General features: G+C 36.9%; 1 protein-coding gene and 1 pseudogene across 1 annotated transcript; both read left to right on the plus strand.

Moving 5' to 3' along the window:
* The first annotated feature begins 8935 nt into the window (after positions 1-8935).
* Positions 8936-9842, plus strand: LOC116589950 (annotated as a pseudogene).
* A 7806-nt stretch (positions 9843-17648) lies between these two features.
* On the plus strand, positions 17649-18590 carry LOC116590112 (olfactory receptor 4K13-like). The gene has a single exon (XM_032341769.1). The coding sequence runs from the start codon at positions 17649-17651 to the stop codon at positions 18588-18590; it is 942 nt and encodes a 313-aa protein (XP_032197660.1).
* Positions 18591-20180: the final 1590 nt, after the last annotated feature.

Below are 20180 nucleotides of genomic sequence, written 5' to 3' on the forward strand. Positions count from 1 at the left end.
CAATGAAGAAGTCAAACTCTCTCTCTTTGCAGATGACATGATTCTTTATGTGGAAAACCCAAAGACTCCATCCCCAAACTACTAGGACTCATACAGCAATTCAGTAACGTGGCAGGATACAAAGTCTATGTACAGAAATCAGTGGCTTTCTTATACACTAACAATGAAAATACAGAAAGAGAAATTAGAGAATTGATTCTATTGACTATAGCACCTAGACCTGTAAGATACCTGGGAATAAACCTAACCAAAGAGGTAAAGGATCTATACTCGAGGAACTACAGAACACTCATGAAAGAAACTGAAGAAGACACAAAAAGATGGAAGACCATTCCATGCTGTTGGATCGGAAGAATAAACATTGTTTAAATGTCTATACTGCCTAGAGCATTCTATACTTTTAATGCCATTCCGAACAAAATTTCACCAGTATTTTTCAAAGAGCTGGAGCAAATAATCCTAAAATTTGTATGGAACCAGAAGAGACCCCGAATTGCTAAGGAAATGTTGGAAAAAAAAAAAAAAAAACTGTGGGCATCACGTTGAAATCATACCTGATTTCAAGCTTTATTACAAAGCTGTGATCACCAAGACAGCATGGTACCGGCATAAAAACAGACACACAGACAAGTGGAACAGAGTAGAGAGTCCAGATATGAATCCTCAACTCTATGGTCAAATAATCTTTGACAAAGCAGGAAAAAATATGCAGTGGAAAAAAGACAGTCTCTTCAATAAATGGTGCAGGGAAAACTGGACAGCTATATGCAGAAGAATGAAACTCGACCATTCTCTTACACTGTACACAAAGATAAAGTTGAAATGGATAAAAGACCTCAACGTGAGACAGGAATCTATCAGAATCCTAGAGGAGAACATAGGCAGTAACATCTTCAATATCAGCCACAGCAACTTCTTTCAAGATATATCTCCAAAGGCAAATGAAACAAAAGCAAAAATGAATGTTTGGGACTTCATCAAAATCAAAAGCTTCTGCACAGCAAAGGAAACAGTCAACAAAACAAAGAGGCAACCCAAGGAATGGGAGAAGATATTTGCAAATGACAGTACAGACAAAAGGTTGATATCCAGGATCTATAAAGAACTTCTCAAACTCAACACACACAAAACAGATAATCATATCAAAAAATGGACAGAAGACATGAACAGACACTTCTCCAATGAAGACATACAAATGGCTATCAGACACGTGAAAAAATTCATCATCACTATCCATCAGGGAAATCCAAATTAAAACCACATTGAGATACCACTGTACACCAGTTAGAATGGCCAACATTAGCAAGACAGAAAATAACATGTGTTGTAGGGGATGTGGAGGAAGGAGAACCCTTTTACACTGTTGATGAGAATGCAAGTTGGTGCAGCCACTTTGGAGAACAGTGTGGAGATTCCTCAAGAAATTAAAAATAGAGCTTCCCTGCAATTGCACTACTGGGTATTTAGCCCAAATATACAGATGTGGTGAAAAGAAGGGCCATCTGTACCCCAATGTTTATAACAGCAATGGCCACGGTTGCCAAACTGTGGAAGGAACCAAGATACCCTTCAACAGACGAATGGATAAGGAAGATGTGGTCCATATACACTGTGGAGTATTATGCTTCCTCAGAAAGGATGAATACCCAAATTTTGTAGCAACATGGACAGGACTGGAAGAGATTATGCTGAGTGAAATAAGTCAAGCAGAGAGAGTCAATTATCATAAGGTTTCACTTATTTGTGGAGCATAACAAATAGCATGGAGGACAAGGGGAGATGGAGAAGAGAAGGGAGTTGGGGGAAATTGGAAGGGGAGATGAACCATGAGAGACTATGGACTCTGAAAAACAATCTGAGGGTTTTGAAGGGGCGGGGATGGGAGTTTAGGGGAGCTAGGTGGTGGGTATTATGGAGGGCACGGATTGCATGGAGCACTGGGAGTGGTGCATAAACAATGAATTCTGTTACACTAAAAAGAAAGAAATAATTTTAAAAAATTGTTGCAAGATTAGCAATAAATCTTGAATCAAAAATCCATGTTGGGGGGCACCTGGGTGGCTCAGTGGGTTAAGCCTCTGCCTTCGGCTCAGGTCATGATCCCAGGGTCCTGGGATCAAGCCCCACATCGGGCTCTCTGCTCTGCAGGGAGCCTGCTTCCTCCTCTCTCTCTGCCTGCCTCTCTGCCTACTTGTGATCTCTGTCAGATAAATAAAGAAAAAATCTTAAAAAAAAAAATCCATGTTGGGTTGTCAGTAGTTGAAAAAGTATTTTAGTTTTGAACCTATAGACTCAGTCTAACCAATATGTATAAATCATTATATTCTTTTTCTTATTAATAAAGGTAAATACATGAAACTTGTAAACTTTTGCACACATTTCTCTAAAGCAGCTGAAAGATTCTGGGTAAACTTTCTTAGACTTTTAAAAGCATGTTAGTAACTCATATAAGAATGTATACATGTATAAGAAAAACATGTTGCTTTTTCTAAATTTAATATAATGAGAGTTTATAATTTTAAAAATATAACAAAAATATGAACTTGGAAGCGATTAAATAAAAATTGAAAACAAATCAAAAAAGAGAAACTGAGAGGGAGAATAGGAAAAAAAAAATCATACTATCTGTCTGGGACACCTGCTGCCTTAGAATGCACCAGAAAAGAATTAATCTGCAGAAAAAGAAAGATTAATCTAAATTCAGACAGCCCTTTCTACCTTATCTCTAAAATATACCTCCCACCAGCACTCCTCATGAATAGTATTATATTAAGGGGACTAAAGTCTTTAAATGCATTATTACAAAAAATTAAAAATGTCAATTGCTTAGGGAGATTCCACATTTGAATTTACCTTTGCATATCATTCAAATGACTAAATTTTCTTCCATGGTAAATCAGAGATAAGGGGAGAAGAAAATCAGGAGTCACAAGTCACAAATGGCAGGTCAAGTCCAGAGACAGATTTCATGGACTTCACAAGCGTGCAAACGTCTTGGTTTCCACACTCAGCTGGCATGAGTTTCTTCTCCTGCATATGGTCCCAGCATGCATTAACATAATGCCCTGAGTTAAAGATCTTAAAACAGGAAAAATTTGTTTCACAAAACCTAGCTGAATTAGGTTAGAAAACTACAGCCTTCCTTGAAACAACACAAATATTTACCCTGAAGTGACTCAGATTGAAACAGTCACCATCTCTGGGATTAACCCCAGCACAGTGAGAAAAAAAATAAATAAATAAAAATAAAATAAATCTCCTGACAGTAGATCCACTTAGCATTTTTTACTAGAATTTGTCTAATTACTAAGGGCTTTCTTAGGTTAGTTTGCATAGATGCATCTTGGATATTGTCTCATTTGATCTTTATATTCAGTTTGTACAGTAGAGAGAGCAGATATATTATTATTTATAGTTTTAAAAAATTCACATTTTAAAAGACTAAATGACTTGCCTAAGATTATACGGTTACCAAATTGCAGAGCTAGTGACTTCAGTAAGATGGAATAATTCCCAAAGAAGGGTTCCTCCTGTACCATTCATGATACTATCCAAAACTGTAAAATATTAAAGGACAATAGAGGTTCCCATCATCCAATTTAGTTATCCCACTGAATTGATAACTAGTTGTCTGGGTGAAATTTGTGTAAGTGAATAAAGTTGTGTATGATATCAACTGTAGTATCAATTAAATATTTTTTATGTTCTTCAGCTTAACCTACATTTGTCAAAACTCATAGTAATGGGTAAGAATGTATTTTAATAATTAAAACAGGAGAATCAACATCATATCAGAAACAACACTTATTTACAAAATTTCATTAAATAGATCCATGTCATGAGGGGTGGTTTTAAGATTTACTTTACAGCACAAAGATAAGTCACTTTATTTTTATCATATGAGTTAAACAAAATATTTGAGAATGTGAATTAACTAATGAATGAGTGAGACTAAGTAAATTTCAAAAAGATAATGTTCAGGACAAATTCTTACCAGTGAAGAGCAAGCCATGCTTTCCAATCTGTAGAAGAATCCATCGGCACTGGGTGTTATACAGAACTGATGAATTACTGAACTCTATAGCTGAAATTAATGATGCACTATAAATTGGCTAATTGAATTTTAAAGAAATCCATTAGAATGGAACACCTAGGAAGCACATACTGTGCTCCCTCATCTTGGAGAAAAACAATCTATTGTTTCAGAATTAATGGAAAGACAAGCACTGAATACAATGATAGAATACATGCCCAAAACAGAGTGAAAATGAATTCACACTCAAAGAATGTGGACAAATGAGAGAAAGGGAATGACAAAGAGAGCAATCAGGAAGGAAAAGCAAAAGGTTGGTGGAGAGAAGCTTAAATAAGTCAGTCAAGGGAAATAAAGGAATAAAAGATAAGTCAAATGTAAAAAGTAACTGAGAAAATGAGTGTATAAAACAGAACTAGCAGGAAGAGAATGGACAAATGGGAAAAATAAAAAAGAAGCAAGAGGAAATGAAGCTAGGAAGGTGATCAGTCTCTAAACACCTGGTTCCAGGAGCTGATCTGATGGCAGCTGGAATCCAGGCATCCTCAGCATGGGCTGTGGATACTATGTCTGCTCTCTGAGAAAGAGGGGAGGATATGAGCCCCCTCTCCACCTGCACATCCTCAATACCCATGTGTTTTTCCACCAGTTGACATAACATGGAAGGTTAGGGATGATGAAAACATTCAGGTCTCTATCTGGGCCTACACTGACAATACTTCTTTGTCCTGACAAGAGCAAAATGCTGGTCTCTGTGAGAGTCACTGTTCTGGGCTTCTTTTCCCCAGGAATTCATTTTATGCAGAGTAATGTTCCTCTGATGCATGTCTGTTCTCAGTCTCTGTGAGGAGCACAATTTGAGAAGCACAGGAATAGAAGGTATATAAATGAGAACAGAAGAAAGTAGATTAAAGAATGGTATGCAATTCCATCTGTTACTAACAGGGAATAGAGGTAGATCCAGAAAAATAAAAGCAGAGAAAGAGTAGGAGACTATAACTTTCAGAGTGCTCCCTGAGGCTTACAATTGTCAACTGGGAGAAGCATGAAGTAACTGTAAGTGAGCACTCAAAAAGCACGAAACCTAAAATTAGGCAGAAGGAGCTACAGACACTTTCCTAAGAGCAGGTTTCTATAGGGAGAGTAAGAAAGAAATGCAGAGGCCAATAGGTATGTGGGTGGATAAAAGACAGAAAGAAACTCCTAAGCTAACCTGAAGGACATCCAAGACTATTTTTTTCCTATTTCAACTTGCTTAGACTTACTATCTGTGTGTTTACATATATGTGAATAAGTATCCCCATGCACAAATATGTGCCCTTGTGTTATAAATTCCTTTTGCATAACATTTGGGTGCTAGATACAAATGTTATTAATCACATAGAACATATGTTCTTTTTTTTTTTTTTTTTAAGATGTTATTTATTTGACAGAAAGAGAGACCATAGGTAGGCAGAGAAGCAGGCAGAGATAGAGGGGGAAGTAGGCTCTCCGCTGAGCAGAGGGCCTGAAATGGGGCTCTATCCCAGGACCCTGAGATCATGACCTGAGCAGAAGGCAGAGGCTTAACCCACTGAGCCACCCAGGTGCCCCAGAACATATGTTCTGATATTTCCTGATAAGTGTTCCCTAAAACACCAGCATATTGCCTAAATTTCCCATGAGTTTCCTAATAGACTTTTTAAGATTGGTTTTTCTTTAGTCTTCCCTTTTTTTTTTTTTTTTTTCCTCTTCCTACCTTCTCCTCCTAGGAATGCTATTAAAAATTTCTGCCAAATGTCTACCTGGAAGTGTTCTTTCTCCAGTTTTCCACATCACTTTTTTTTCTTTATTTAATTCAATTAGCCAATATATAGTACATTAGTTTCAGATATAGTGTTCAATAATTTATCAGTTACATATAAAATCCAGTGCTCATCACATCATTTGCCCTCCTTAATGCCCATCACCCAATTACTCCACTCCCCCTCCCATTTCCCCTCCAGCAAGCCTTACTGTTTATTAGAGTTAAAAGTCTCTCATGGTTTGTCTCCCTCTGATGACTTCTCCTTCAGTTTTCCCTCCACTACCCTCTGATCCTCTGTCCTGTGTCTGATGTTCTATATATGAGAGAAGCCATATAATTGTCTTTCTCTGACTGACTTATTTTGCTCAGAAAAGGAACCTCCAGTTCCATCCATGTAAATGTAAATGATCAGTATTCCTCCTTTTTGATGGCTGAATAATATTCCATTGTCTATATATGCCACATCTTCTTCACCCATTCATCTGTCCATGGACATTCCAACTCCTTCCACAGTTTGGCTACTGTGGACATCACTGCTATGAACACTGGGGTGGAGGTTCCCCTTCAGATCACTACATTTGTATCTTTAGGGTAAATACCTAGTAGTGCATTGCTGGGTTTTAGTGTAGCTCTATTTTTATCTTCTTGAGGGACCTACATACCATTTTCCAGAGTGGCTGTACCATGTCACTTTTGAGGTTTAGTTACGAATGGGATAGAGAGAGAGAGAGAAAGAGAGTGTGAGCAAGGAGGGGAGCAGACGGAGAGCAAGACAAGCAGACTCCCTACTGAGCAGGGAGCCCAACCTAAGGCTTAATCCCAAGACCCTGATATTATGATCTGAGCTGAAATCAAGAGTCATAAGCTTAACCAACTCAGCCACCCAGTTACCCCCTTCCATATCACTTTTAATGGCACTTAAAAAAAATTCGGGGTCCTGAATGGCTCAGTCTGTTAAGCATCTAACTCTTGATTTCGGCTCAGGCCATGATCTCAGTGTTGTAAGAAGCCACACATATCACTCCAAACTCAGCACAGAGTCTGCTGGAGATTCTCCCTCTCCCTTTGCCCCTCCCCTTGCTCTATCTCTCTCTAATAAATAAATTTTTAAAAAATATTTATTGAAATATAATCAAAATATAAAATTTACCATTTTAAATATATAGTTCAAGGGTTTTAAGTGTATGTTAAAGGATAGATAAACATTACCATGATAAATTTTAAAGCATTTTCATATACCCCAAAAAGAAAACTCATATTATAGTCATTCCCCATTCCACCTACTGCCCTAGGCACTCACTCTTCTATTTCCCATCTCTATCAATTTGCCTTTCTGCAGATTTTCTTTCTTTCTTTCTTTCTTTTTAAGATTTTATGTATTTATTTGACAGACAGAGATCACAAGCAGGCAGAAAGGGAGGTAGAGAGAGAGAGAGGAGGAAGCAGGCTCCCTGCTGAGCTGAGCAGAGAGCCCGAGGGCAGGGCTTAATCCCAGAACTCTCAGATCATGACCTGAGCCCAAGGCAGAGGCTTAACCCACTGAGCTACCCAGGCACCCCTATCTGCAGATTTTCATAAACTGAATTGTACAGGATATGGTCCTTTGTGACTGGCTCCTTTCACATAGAATAATGTTTTGAGTTCAAACATCTTGTAGCATGTCACAATATGTCATTCCTTTTTACTGTCAAACTGTATTCCATTATATCCATAGTCCTTTAAAGAAAATTACTATTACATGTAATTCAAAATCAAGAGAAATGTAGTTATATGATCCATTACAGTACTGCATTACAAAAAGCAATCTTTCATGTTTTAAATAATTCATGCCAATAGTCAAACATGAACAAGTATCACAATATGAGTATTTACTTATAAAATGTCTCTAAATTATAAGAATATACAAATACATATATAGCAATATAGTAATGTACAATAACATAACCACAAATATAATTCTAAGTAGAATTCTTCCTTAGACCAGATTACAACCTGAAAAGGGGAAATATTTATGCAAGCAATATTATGACCATTTAAGGATCTAAATAAAATTACACCAATGGATGGATACCGATTATTAACATCTTCATTAGTTTAAAATGAAGAATACACACCTCTTATTTTTCTTACCACTTGTGAATGATAATTTAAAAAATCTCATTTCAAAACTAAGAATCTGAAATGCAATTGCTTTATTTTTCTCATCTGTCAAATGAGTATGTCAAACTGTATGTTCTACATGACCAATTTCAGCTCAACCATGCTTTGATTAGTCAAGATATTTAAAATATTTTATATATTCTGATAAGTTTTACATGGAAATATTTGTGGGCAGGATATCATCTGGCTATCATTCTGAGATCTAAGGGAAAAGTAGGTTATGGATACATGACAAACAAATAAAAGTATATTAGTATTCATTAGTGTTTAAGAACAGAGTGTACAGCAGATTCAGGATTGGGACCCAACCAAGTGTGTACCTAGGGGGATACCTCTATGTGAGGAGAATACAGGATTTTTGTTAAAGACCCTAAACCAGTTTGGAACAAAGGTGCACAAGGGAACCAAAGCAGAACTATGTGATAGGAACAAATAAGGCACACATCTAGAAAACAAGATTTAGAGATAACAATCAAGAACTAGGGATTCTAGAGAAGCCAAAGAAAGAAGCACTTGCAAAAGTACTTTGCTCTATGGAAATGAAGAAAAGCGACAAAACCCAGCAACAAACCTAAACATTAGAGACAAGGCACCACAGCTAACTGAGAAAACAACACACCTAACAAATTTAATAATGGTTAAGTTCTGTTTTCATCAGGAAATTTCCACTATTCTTCAAGCAAAGTAGCCCAGAGTCCTAGAAGAGCGTAATTATATAGAAGCACACGGTTAAATGGGAATGAGAGTATGATTATGAAAAAAAAAATCTTAGGGATGGGTCAAGAAATGAGGGTAGAAGGGTCAACTCAAAACACAAGGCACTTATGGGACATGCATTTTTTTCAGCTACACAAGTGTTGGATGTGGTAAATGTATTTACCTGGAGAAGAGCTATGGAAAAGATGAAAAGGTGGTTATAACAGATAATACTTTGTTATCCTACAGACAGAGGAGAGATGGAGAGGGAGAACAGCACGATGGTGACAGAATTCATCCTCCTCAGTCTAACCCAGTCTCAACATGCTCAACTCCTAGTCTTCGTGTTAGTCTTAGTTTTCTAACTCATCATCCTTCCTGGAAATAATCTGATGATTATCACCATCAGATCAGACCCTGGCCTCACAGCCCCATTCTACTTCCTTTCTGGGCAATTTGGCTTTCCTTGATGCATCCTATTCCTTCATTGTGGCTCTGAGGATGCTGGTGGACTTCCTCTCTGAGAAGAAAACAATCTCCTACAGAGGCTGCATCACCCAGCCCTTTTTCTTGCACTTTCTGTGGACAGGGGAGATGTTCTTTCTTGTGATGGCCTTTCACCATGACACCACCTGTCATCCTTTGCACTATTCCATGGTCATGAACCCTAGAGTCTGCTATGCCTTGCTGTTGGCTCTGTGGCTTGGGGGCTTCACTCATTCCAGTACAAGTAGCCCTATTCTCTGCTTGCCTTGTGGTCCAAACAAGCTGAATAACTTCTTCTGTGATGTGTCACAGGTCATCAAACTGGCCTGCACAGACACTTTTGTGGTGGAGCTCCTGATGTTATCCAGCAGTGGCCAGCTCACCCTTCTGTATATCCTGGGACTTCTGGCCTCCTATGCAGTCATCCTCTGCCATGCACAGGGACATTGCCCTGAAGGGAAGAATAAGGCTCTTTCCACACACATTATCATTGTGTTTTTGATGTTTGGACCTGCCATCTTCATCTATACTTGCCTATTCAGAGCCTTCCCAGCTGACCAAGTGGTTTCTCTCTTTCACTTGGTCATCTTTCCTTTGATGAACCCTGTGATTTATAGTTTGCACAACAGGGAAGTGAAAGCTTCCGTGAGAAGGTTGTTGAGTCATCACATGGTTTGCTGAATGAAATAGAAGAATGGGACAAACAACAAAAGAGAAAATCCAGCTGGAATTGATTAAATCACTTATACATTAATGCACTGAATCATTCAGTCATTTTAGCTAATACTGTATTTATTAAGTACTTGCAATTTTCAGGCACTGTTCTAGCTATGTGAATAAGGCAGAAAGATTCCAGGTCTCCTAGGGTTATATTCAGGTAGATAAACACAGTTTAAACTATTAAATTCAAAATAAGCTATAATATCCAAAAGAGATAGTGCTCTGAAGAAAATAAAAAATAGTGTTATGATAGAGTTTGACTGGGAGATGCTAGTTGCTTTGCTTTGGGTTGTTAAGCAAGGTCTTTAGAGCAGTGGTTAGCTGATATCCAGTCAACTTGAAAGACACACCCCTGGAATTACATGTGGACAGAAAATTCTAGAAAAAGAGGATGACCAGTATAAGAGTACAAAGATCTTATAAACTGGTACATTTCTAGAACACAAAGAGAATGTAGGAGCTTGTCAAATACATTGATATACATAAATAAGTATGCATTAAATACTGAGTACAAAAAATACTATGATGTCTTGTTACACACACACACACACACATACATATACATGTATGTATGTATATGTATGGATGTTGCTTATTTTACAGGATTACTGTCATACATATCTCTATATACACATATATGTCTATATATGTGTGTGTGTAAATGCATGACAGTGGTCCTGTAAAATGAGGAACATGTAATAGGAATATTGATATGATTGCATTAAAATCTGTTTTCTTATCAAATGTTTTATATTTCTTTCTATTGTTTCACATTTTCTGCTTTCTTTTGGTTTGATTGATAAAGACAATATGATTTTAATACTGTAGGAGTTACCCAGACATATGGCCCTAAGTAGTAAGGCTCTTTTCACTCTCTACTGTATCTACTAACATGCCTTTCCAGAACTATGTTCATAAAAACTAGAACCCTCGTGTCAGTAATATTTACACATTAGAATATACAGCCTCTAGAACCTGGAGAGAACTACCAGACATTGTTTTCTTCTTAGTGGTATAGTGAATGAAGTATAAGATGCAATACTTTAACTTTTAAGCTGATGTCTCAGCATACTTTACAAATGTGGCAGGACCCTATCACTTCAAAGAATGAGGTTTTTGTGCTCATTCTGTCTCATTGCTGGTCTGCTAGTAATCAACCATGATTACAGTGTTATGGTTAAGTTAGATAGAGGGTTATTTTCTAGTGTGAAACAAATCATAGTATCTTAGTCCAATGTTGGTATAGTAGTACCACAGTATCACCAGAGACTCAAAAACCTCCTGTGTGTATGCTCTTTTTTAAACGATTTGTCATAAAATGCCTGTAGAAATTCCACACACCACACTTGTATTCCAGAAAGACTGAATAATAAAACAATGTATGCCATCATATGTCCATTTTCCTTTTTTTAAAATTTTTAAAATTTATTTTCAGTGTAACAGTATTCATTGTTTTTGCACCACACCCAGTGCTCCATGCAATCCGTGCCCTCTCCAATACCGACCACCTGGTTCCCCCAACCTTCCACCCCCCCGCCCCTTCAAAACCCTCAGATTGTCCATTTTCCTTTCAATCCATTCTTTTCATTTCTAAAAATATGCTCTGTATCATAGGCTACCTAATCCATGAAGAATTCATTTGAAGGACTCTAAGTCACTTGACCTCCAGATGCTTACAAATGAGTATCACTGTTAGATTAACATGAAGTAGGAGGAAAGGACAACAAAGAATACAATCACACACACAAACACATTCACACTGCCTTAGCCCAGACATCTGCAGCACTTCTGTGGCTCACTCTGAAACTTAGCCACACTTCCATGGCTCTAGCTCTCCTACTGAAATGAGCCACAACACTTCTGACTTTTGCATTGTAGCTGTTATAACCAGAATAATGGTCTCCCAAAGAAGCCAACACCCTTATCAGGAAACTTGTGAATATGTTATCTTACATGCAAAAAGACCTTTGCAGATATGATTGTTTATAAACCTTCAGACGAGGAGATTAACCTGGATAATCTGGGTGGACTAATCTAATGCATGAGTATTTAAAAGCATTGAACCTTTCAGGGATTCAGAGAAAGCAAAAGGAATACAGGAAGGATGAGACTTGAGGAGGCTTCAATGTACTGTTTCTGGCTTTGAAGAGGAAGAAGACATGACCAATAAATACAGGCAATGCAAGAATAACCCCAGACTAAATATCAGCAAGGAAATAGAGATGTTATTCTACAACAACCTGGAATGAAATTTGGCCCATAGCCAACATGAGCCTGGGAGCAGTTCCTCTCTCAAAGCTTCCAGTAAGGAATACTGTCCTGCCAACCACCTGATTGTATCACAGTGAGACCAATGTTAGATTTTGGACCTACACAGATACGAGATAATAAATGTGAGTTGAATGAAGCCTCTATGTTTATGGAGACTTGTTAAAGGAGAAGAAGAAAATAGAACATATGGCCACATCCTTGGGATGTCTTCTCTTGTCCTTCCAGCTTAGATCTGGGGGTAGCTTCCAGTTGACATTCATCTTTCATTTCCTTGAACATTTGCTGCTAGCATTTCAACTTTCTTGTCACTAGAATAATTATACTCCTTCTATTTATATATATACCATGTTTAACAGAAAGTGTTTGCCTATAAATATTTACAGGACTTAACATTAGTATAAAACTAACGTTTCCCAATTAGACCTGAGAAAATATGGAGGTGGGGAGAAACAAAGGGCATCAACTCTTCCAGAAGTCAGCCCCTACACAGAATTTTTACCAAGTAGCCTCCTGATAATACTATTTACTTTTATGTTATTGACCACTTTTACTTGCAAAGAAGGCTGTACGATGTCATTTAATGCATTCAGGTGTCAGTTACCAATGAAGAATGGGAGAAGGTTACTCTGCAGTCTCTGCTACACAGTTGAACCTCATGGCTAAACTAGTCACTGGTGAGGAAAATGAAAAATTGATTGGCTCAGGCTAGTGAGATGCAGCTTTTTGGACACGGATGGATACTCCATGGGAGTGTGGACATCTGATCCCCAAAAAATCTGCCTTTTTTTTTTTTTTCTTTCAAGAAAGAGGGGTCATGGTTGGGAAACTGCCATAGCCAGTTATAATCACTGTTAGTTTAATATTGCTCTACAACTCTAGTTAATGAAATAAGGCACAAGAAATATATTAGAAAAAATATTATTAATGTTTATAGATCATTTATTAGTAACCCCCCAAAAAGAAGACAATTAACTGGGAAAAATTTACAACTGAGATTTCTACAATGATATCATTTACAACTTAAATATTTTTAAAAAAGGAGACAGGGGTGCCTGGGTGGCTCAGTGGGCCTTCAGCTCAGGTCATGATCTCAGGGTCCTGGGATGGAGTCCCACATCGGGCTCTCTGCTCAGCAGGGAGCCTGCTTCCCCCTCTCTCTGCCTGCCTCTCTGCCTATTTATAATCTCTCTCTCTGTGTCAAATAAATAAATAAAATCTTTAAAATAAAATAAAATAAAATATAAAGGAAACGATAGCAATTAAAATCAATTATCTTATAGAAAAGATCATACAGCATCAAAGTAGGACATACACAAAATTAAATTTAACAAAAAAAGTTGATAATGAAGATGAAAAAATTTTATTGTGTCATGAAAGGGGCAGAATTAAAATCTTTCTTGAGGAAAGACTCAATCTTGTAATTCTGTTCATTTTTTCTATCTTTCTTAAAAGTTTAATACTGTGTTATCAAAATATCATTGGAACTTGTTTTAACTTTAGAAAATAAGTTTATTTTATTTAGAATTAAAAGATATGAAGCTAGCCAAGAAAACTGTGAATGAATAAAGCAGTGAGAGCAGACTTGCCCTTCCATACATTAAATATGCTGTTAACATAATGAGTAGTAAAATACATAGTACCTCCTCAAAAATTATCAGGGAAAACAAAACAGTAAATGAGCATACCTGAAGAAGAACCTGATCTCTTGGCAAATTTAAAAGCTTATAAAGAAAGTGTAACAAATTCAAAAGTTTATAAAGAAAGCATGATAAGGGGCGCCTGGGTGGCTCAGTGGGTTAAAGCCTCTGCTTTTGGCTCAGGTCATGATCTCAGGGTCCTGGGACCAAGCCCCGCATCAGGCTCTCTGCTTGGCGGGGAGCCTGCTTCCCCCTCTCTCTCTGCCTACCTCCCTACCTACTTGTGATCTCTCTCTCTGTGTCAAATAAATAATAAAAGTCTATACAAAATAGCATAATAAACTCAAAATGTTATAAGGAAAGCAAAACAAATTCTTAGTTGAATGGTTATTTAATTGCAAAGATGAGAAATGATCTCACATTAGTTTTTTAAGATATTTATTTATTTATTTATTTATTTATTTATTTATTTATTTGACAGACAGAGATCACAAGTAGGCAGAGAGGCAGGCAGAGAGAGAAAGAAGCTGGAGCCCTGCTGAAGAGAGAGCCTGATGTGGGGCTCCATCCCAGGACCCCTGCATCATGATCTGAGCTGAAGGCAGAGGCTTTAACCCACTGAGCCACCCAGGCGCCCCTATCTCACGTGATTTATCAATAAATTCCAGCTAGAGTTTAAATGTGAAAATTTCAGTCTTACTAAAATTTAGAATTAAAATTATCCAGAATATTTTTATTTTTCCTAAATATCACATTAATCAATGTTTAATGTAGAAAACAAACTACAACAAAAGAATGAATGTCATACAAGTTTCTCATAATTCAACTCTAGTCCTATCTTTCCACTGCCTACCTGAATACTGACTATTGTCTTTAAAGTATTACCAATTTTATAAATGGAAAATGGTGTCTCATTTCTGTCATATCAAAACTGTATTTAAAAATCCCAATTAGTTATTTACTACCAGTCTCTGAGGAATTTAAAACAATCAAATGAGTTTTCTCCTCTGTGCCTTCTACCAAGGGATACATTGATATACTATTGTCTTTTGAATTTCAGAGCAGAAAATAAAATCACTGGATGATTAAGCTCTATTTCATACTGATGTTACTTCTGAAGTCCGAGTGAAAACCGGTAGGTTACATAATCCTGACCTGTTACTTTACCTTACATACCAAATCTATCTCATTATTTTCATTAACAACCTTAAATGTGTCCGTAAGTGTTAATTACAAATGCCAAAACGATAACTGAAGGGAAAGCTGAAAGGGAAAAATTAACCTTGAACATACCTGATTTCTTACAACTGGAAAAAAATTACAAAAATCAGAAACACCATACCAATGATTGCTGGAAATTAAGATAATTCAGCAATCCAGACTAAGTAAATTATTCTCAGAGAAAAGAAATCTAAGTATTTTCAAATTGTTTGACCAGCCTTATCAGGTTGAATGATCTCATTCTTTGAATTACAGCAGAAATATAGAAAACGTTCCTTTGTTGTTTTTAGAAATTATTTTAAAAGAAATAAATAATAGAAATGCAAGGATAAAGTGCCTGATTCATGGCTTTGAAAATCACAGAATGTCACCACTCATAAAATATTGAGGCTATCATTAACTTCTTAGGAATTATTAGAAAAACATGTGAGAAAATTCAACTTTCCTATGGCAACATTCTGAAAATGACCAAATAGTTAAATGCTCATTAAGAAAAAAAGATTTAGAGATAGCATCTTGTCTAGGACCCTATCTCTGCCAGACCCATGTGCACCTGCAAATGTACTTACTGCGTTCTTCAGACAAAGAAAGAAGGTCCAGGGGCTATAGCTTAGGTAAGTAAGATTGCTATCTTATAGGCAGGGTATAAAGCACAAAGAAGAAGTACATATTCATATCTGTGAATGAGAACTAGCAAACATTTTTATTTTCAGTTCTATTACCTTGTGAAAGAAGGAAGTTTTTATATACTCTTAATGATGGTGTCAAACATAATGGAAGATTATGAGCCATTTACATTAACTGTGCATCCTAGTGACAGTAACTATACATAGAAAGGAAAATATAATTAAATGTTATTACAGTTATCTAGATAGACTATATTTTTAAAAATTTGAACTGTGTAACTCAAAAGTTAAAATGTACCCCAAAACCATGTTATATTCTATTTTCTTTTCTGACAATATGCATTAGTCCTGGGTCTAGGCTTTCATAAAAGCAAGGGAAGGACTGGAGATGAACAACAAGCCTGGAATAAGACTCGAAAGAGCTACAATCAGGCAAACTGGAAGGTTTTTAAAAAGTGAATTTGTATACATCAAGCACTGACATATTTCCCTGGCATGTGTGTATTTTTTAAAAGTTCATTTAGCTTAGAAGAATCCACTTTAGTTGGTAACATAATACCTATGACTTCTTCCATCTCAGCAAAGTTAAAGGTAAAAAGAACTTAAAGGAAATAACTGTGAGAAAGGATAGGTCCAAGGAAGCTAAGTAACCCAAGATGACACTCTATTCAAACAATCCATTATATTTTAATTTTTTAAGAGATATTTTATCTATTTAATAGACAGCAAGAGATACAGTGGGAGAAGGAACACGCAAGGGGAGTGAGAGAGGGAGAAGCAGGCTTCCCGCTGAGTAGAGAGCCTGATGTGGGGCTCAATCCCAGGACCCTGAGATCATGACCTGAGCCGAAAGCAGATGCTTAATGACTGAGCCACCCAGGGGCCCTCATATTTTAAATTTTTTAAAGCCATGTTTACAAATGTCAGTGATTCACCTTACATATCCTTACCCCTCACTAATGGAGTTAAGTGGAACAAGACTACAATGGTAAACTTCACTAGTCTTAACAAAAGTGATTTAGATGTTTCTATACACTTACATATGTGAAAACATATGACTTAAAAACAGATACCAGATAAAATAGATATTTAATTCAATTTTGCAACAACTGGATAAGCATGCACAGATAGGATACACTTTATGTCTAATCACTTGAAGAGTTAAGCAATATGTAAAGGAGCACATGTAGTTCTGAGAGTCAATCTGGTCATTCAAGTCTAAAAAGTTTAATCTTTCTCAGTAATTGCCTTTAATCTCAGCTATAAGTGTTTCTACATGCAAACTTCTATCCACAGTATGTTCATGGGCTATAATCAGTTCAGGAAGCATAATGCAGATTATGTGACTTCAGCAATATTTGATATGGCAAATCTTTTTTTTTTTTTTTTAAAGATTTTATTTATTTGAGAGAGGATGAGCAGAGGGAGAGGGAGAAGGAATCTGAAGATGTCTCCATGGATTCATCTCAAGCCTCCAAGGGGCTCATCTATTCATGATATCATGACCTGAGCTGAAACCAAGAGCTGGATGCTTAAGTGATTGAGCCCACCCATGTGCCCCTAATATATGATAAACTTTTTACTGCATACTGAGACTGTCACAAAAAAAAAAGTGTCAGTAAATGACTTCCTGAAAGATAAAAATCTGCTTTGCTGATGCCTTCCAGAACTGTTTTCTATCATTCTAATAAGTTAAATGTTCACATACAGCCTGATTTGCAGCTGAACAAGAAGGGAGAGGTTTTCTCAAATGTCTAACTGACCTTACCCCTATAACCAACACACACATTTCACTTATTTGACTCCATGCCCTCCACACTTTCTACTGTCATGCAGTCCTATGAAATATCTCCTGCAAAATACCTGCAAAGTAATCATGTTACCAAAATGGTGGTTTGCCTACATATGAGACAGCATGTAAGTAAAGATCAGGTTTACTGACTTCTGAGTCCCTATGGCACCCTGTTTATTTCTTCTTCTAGGCAACCTCTGACAAACATGCAAAAGGATAAATGGATCTCCTGAACAACAGATCAAGTGTTTCTGAGTTCATCTTGCTCGGACTTTCGAGTTCTCAAGAAATTCAAATACTCTTTTTTGCAATCTTCTTTCTTGTCTATGTAGCCATCATAGTAGGAAACCTCCTCATTGTGATCTCTGTAATAGTTGACAACCATCTTCATTCCCCCATGTATTTCTTTCTGGCAAATTTATCATTTTTTGACCTGTGTCTTTCTTCTGCTACAACTCCCAAAGTGATTGCAGACTTCCTTAGAAAACACAAGACCATCTCCTTATGGGGCTGCATGGCCCAGATGTTTTTGGTACATTTCTTTGGGGGTGGAGAGATGTCTCTTCTGATAGCTATGGCCATGGATAGGTATGTTGCCATATGTAAACCCTTGCACTATAAGACCATCATGAATCACAGGGCTCTCATCGTACTTCTGCTGCTCTCGTGGGCAATTGGGTTCATACATACCACAAGCCAGATGGTTTTCACTGCAGGTTTACCTTTCTGTGGTCCCAACGTTGTGGACAGCATTTTCTGTGACCTTCCCCTGGTCATCAAGCTTGCCTGCACTGATACCTATATCCTAGAGCTCTTGGTGATTGCAAACAGTGGACTCCTCTCCCTGGTCTGCTTCATTTTCTTGCTCATATCCTATATTGTCATGCTGGTCACCATCTGGCAGCACTCCTCTAGGGCATCCTCCAAGGCAGTGTCCACACTATCTGCTCATATCACTGTGGTCACACTTTTCTTTGGTCCCACTATCTTCATCTATGCTTTCCCATTCAGTAGTTACTCTGTAGATAAGTTTCTTTCTGTATTTTACTCTATAATCACTCCTCTCCTTAATCCAATTATTTATACTCTGAGGAATCAGGAAATGAAAGCAGCCATTAAGAGACTCAGCAGCCAGCATCTTGGTTCCTGGTTCACTTCCTAAGTAATGTCTATAACAACTGATTATTTGTGGTCTCTGCTATTTGGGGGTTTTGAGTCTTACATATTTATTGGAATAATTACAATGAAAATGTTAAATACTATTTATTGCCCTCAAAATTCATAGAACCACTAATGTCACTTTTATTAAAAATTTAATGGAAAATATCCATTAACACAGATTCAATATATAAATAAACATGAATTCATTAATTCCTTGTCAGGATTTAAGGAAGCAACCAATTGAATGTTTAAAACACCTAATTATAAATATTCCTACAAAAATTTCATATAGTTTTAATGGCTCAGCATGTAAAAATAGGTAAATTTAGTATGACAACACATTAATTGGTGTTTAACATCAATTTTTTCCCTAAAACTGTATTTAGTATCATAATAGGTATTAAAATATCTGTCAATATTTGTCAAACCATATGAGGTCTTCACAGAGGAATTGTGCTTTGAATGAGGGTAACTTTCTCACTATATAGCCTCAGTATACTACATATTTAGTAGAAGGTAAAAATGTGCCTAAAATAAATATTTTCAACATATCTCTGAGTACTTGAATAGTTTTCAAAGAATCAATATCAGCTGAAATATTAAAAATTAAAACCATGAACTGTTTAGTGTAGCTTGCTCTACCAGATCACATGGACACTTAATTTCTTAAAATTTATTTATTTAACAGAGAGAAAGAGAAAGAGAGAGAGAGAGAGAGAGAGAGCAAGAGAGGGAATACAAGCATGGAGAATGGAAGAGGGAGAAGCCTCTGAGCAGAGAGCCTGATGCAGGGCTTAATCCCAGAAGCCTGGGATCATGACCTGAGCTGAAGACAGAGGCTTAAGGACTGAGCCACCAGGCACCCCTCACTCAATGCTTTTTCCACTGAATTTCATCATTCATGAAACATTAAAAAAATATTTACTAGGTACCAATCATTGTCCAAAGCAATATAGATACATGGTTATAGATACAGACCTGGTTCCTGTTCTGGAGAGAGTAACCAAGGGGAAGGATCTATGTTAGGGGCGGTGGTCGCAGAAGACCACTTTAAAGGGAGGCATTCATACAAACCAGTTAAAAAAAACTTCAGAATTAGAGACTTGAGCAAAGAAAAGAGCCTTCCAGACAAAAGGTCTAGTGTAAACAGACACTGTAAAGTGAGAGTTTGTTAAGTATTAAAGGTCGACTTTGGTGAAGATTGATGAATAAAAGGGAGAAGATCTATGCTGAGATTTTATAGAAAGGAAAACCAGAACTTTCAGGCCTAGTAGATTCCTCTTTATTGTCAACGTAAAGCCGCTAATGTGTTTTGAAAATAAGGAGGATGGGATCCAACATACATTACATTACGGTATACCTCTGTCCTCTTAAGTAGAGAATATAATGTAGCTAAAGTGAAAGCAGAGGGAAGTTAATGGACTGTTTAAGGCAGGAAGCCTGAATTTGTTAATAATACAAATATTGAGTTTGTGCAATCTATAAAGACTTCCAAAGACAATTAGAAAACCTAAAGCTATTTTAACATCTTGGGGACCAAGATGGCTTTTTTGATGTCTTTTTAATATATTTTTAAATGTCTCAGTTTTAA

Source organism: Mustela erminea, chromosome 5 (assembly GCF_009829155.1).
Source record: "Mustela erminea isolate mMusErm1 chromosome 5, mMusErm1.Pri, whole genome shotgun sequence".
NCBI lineage: Eukaryota > Metazoa > Chordata > Mammalia > Carnivora > Mustelidae > Mustela > Mustela erminea.

Bases quoted from the DNA above. Each gene is read 5' to 3' on its own strand.
- LOC116590112 (XM_032341769.1), top strand. From the start codon at position 17,649: ATGGATCTCCTGAACAACAGATCAAGTGTTTCTGAGTTCATCTTGCTC.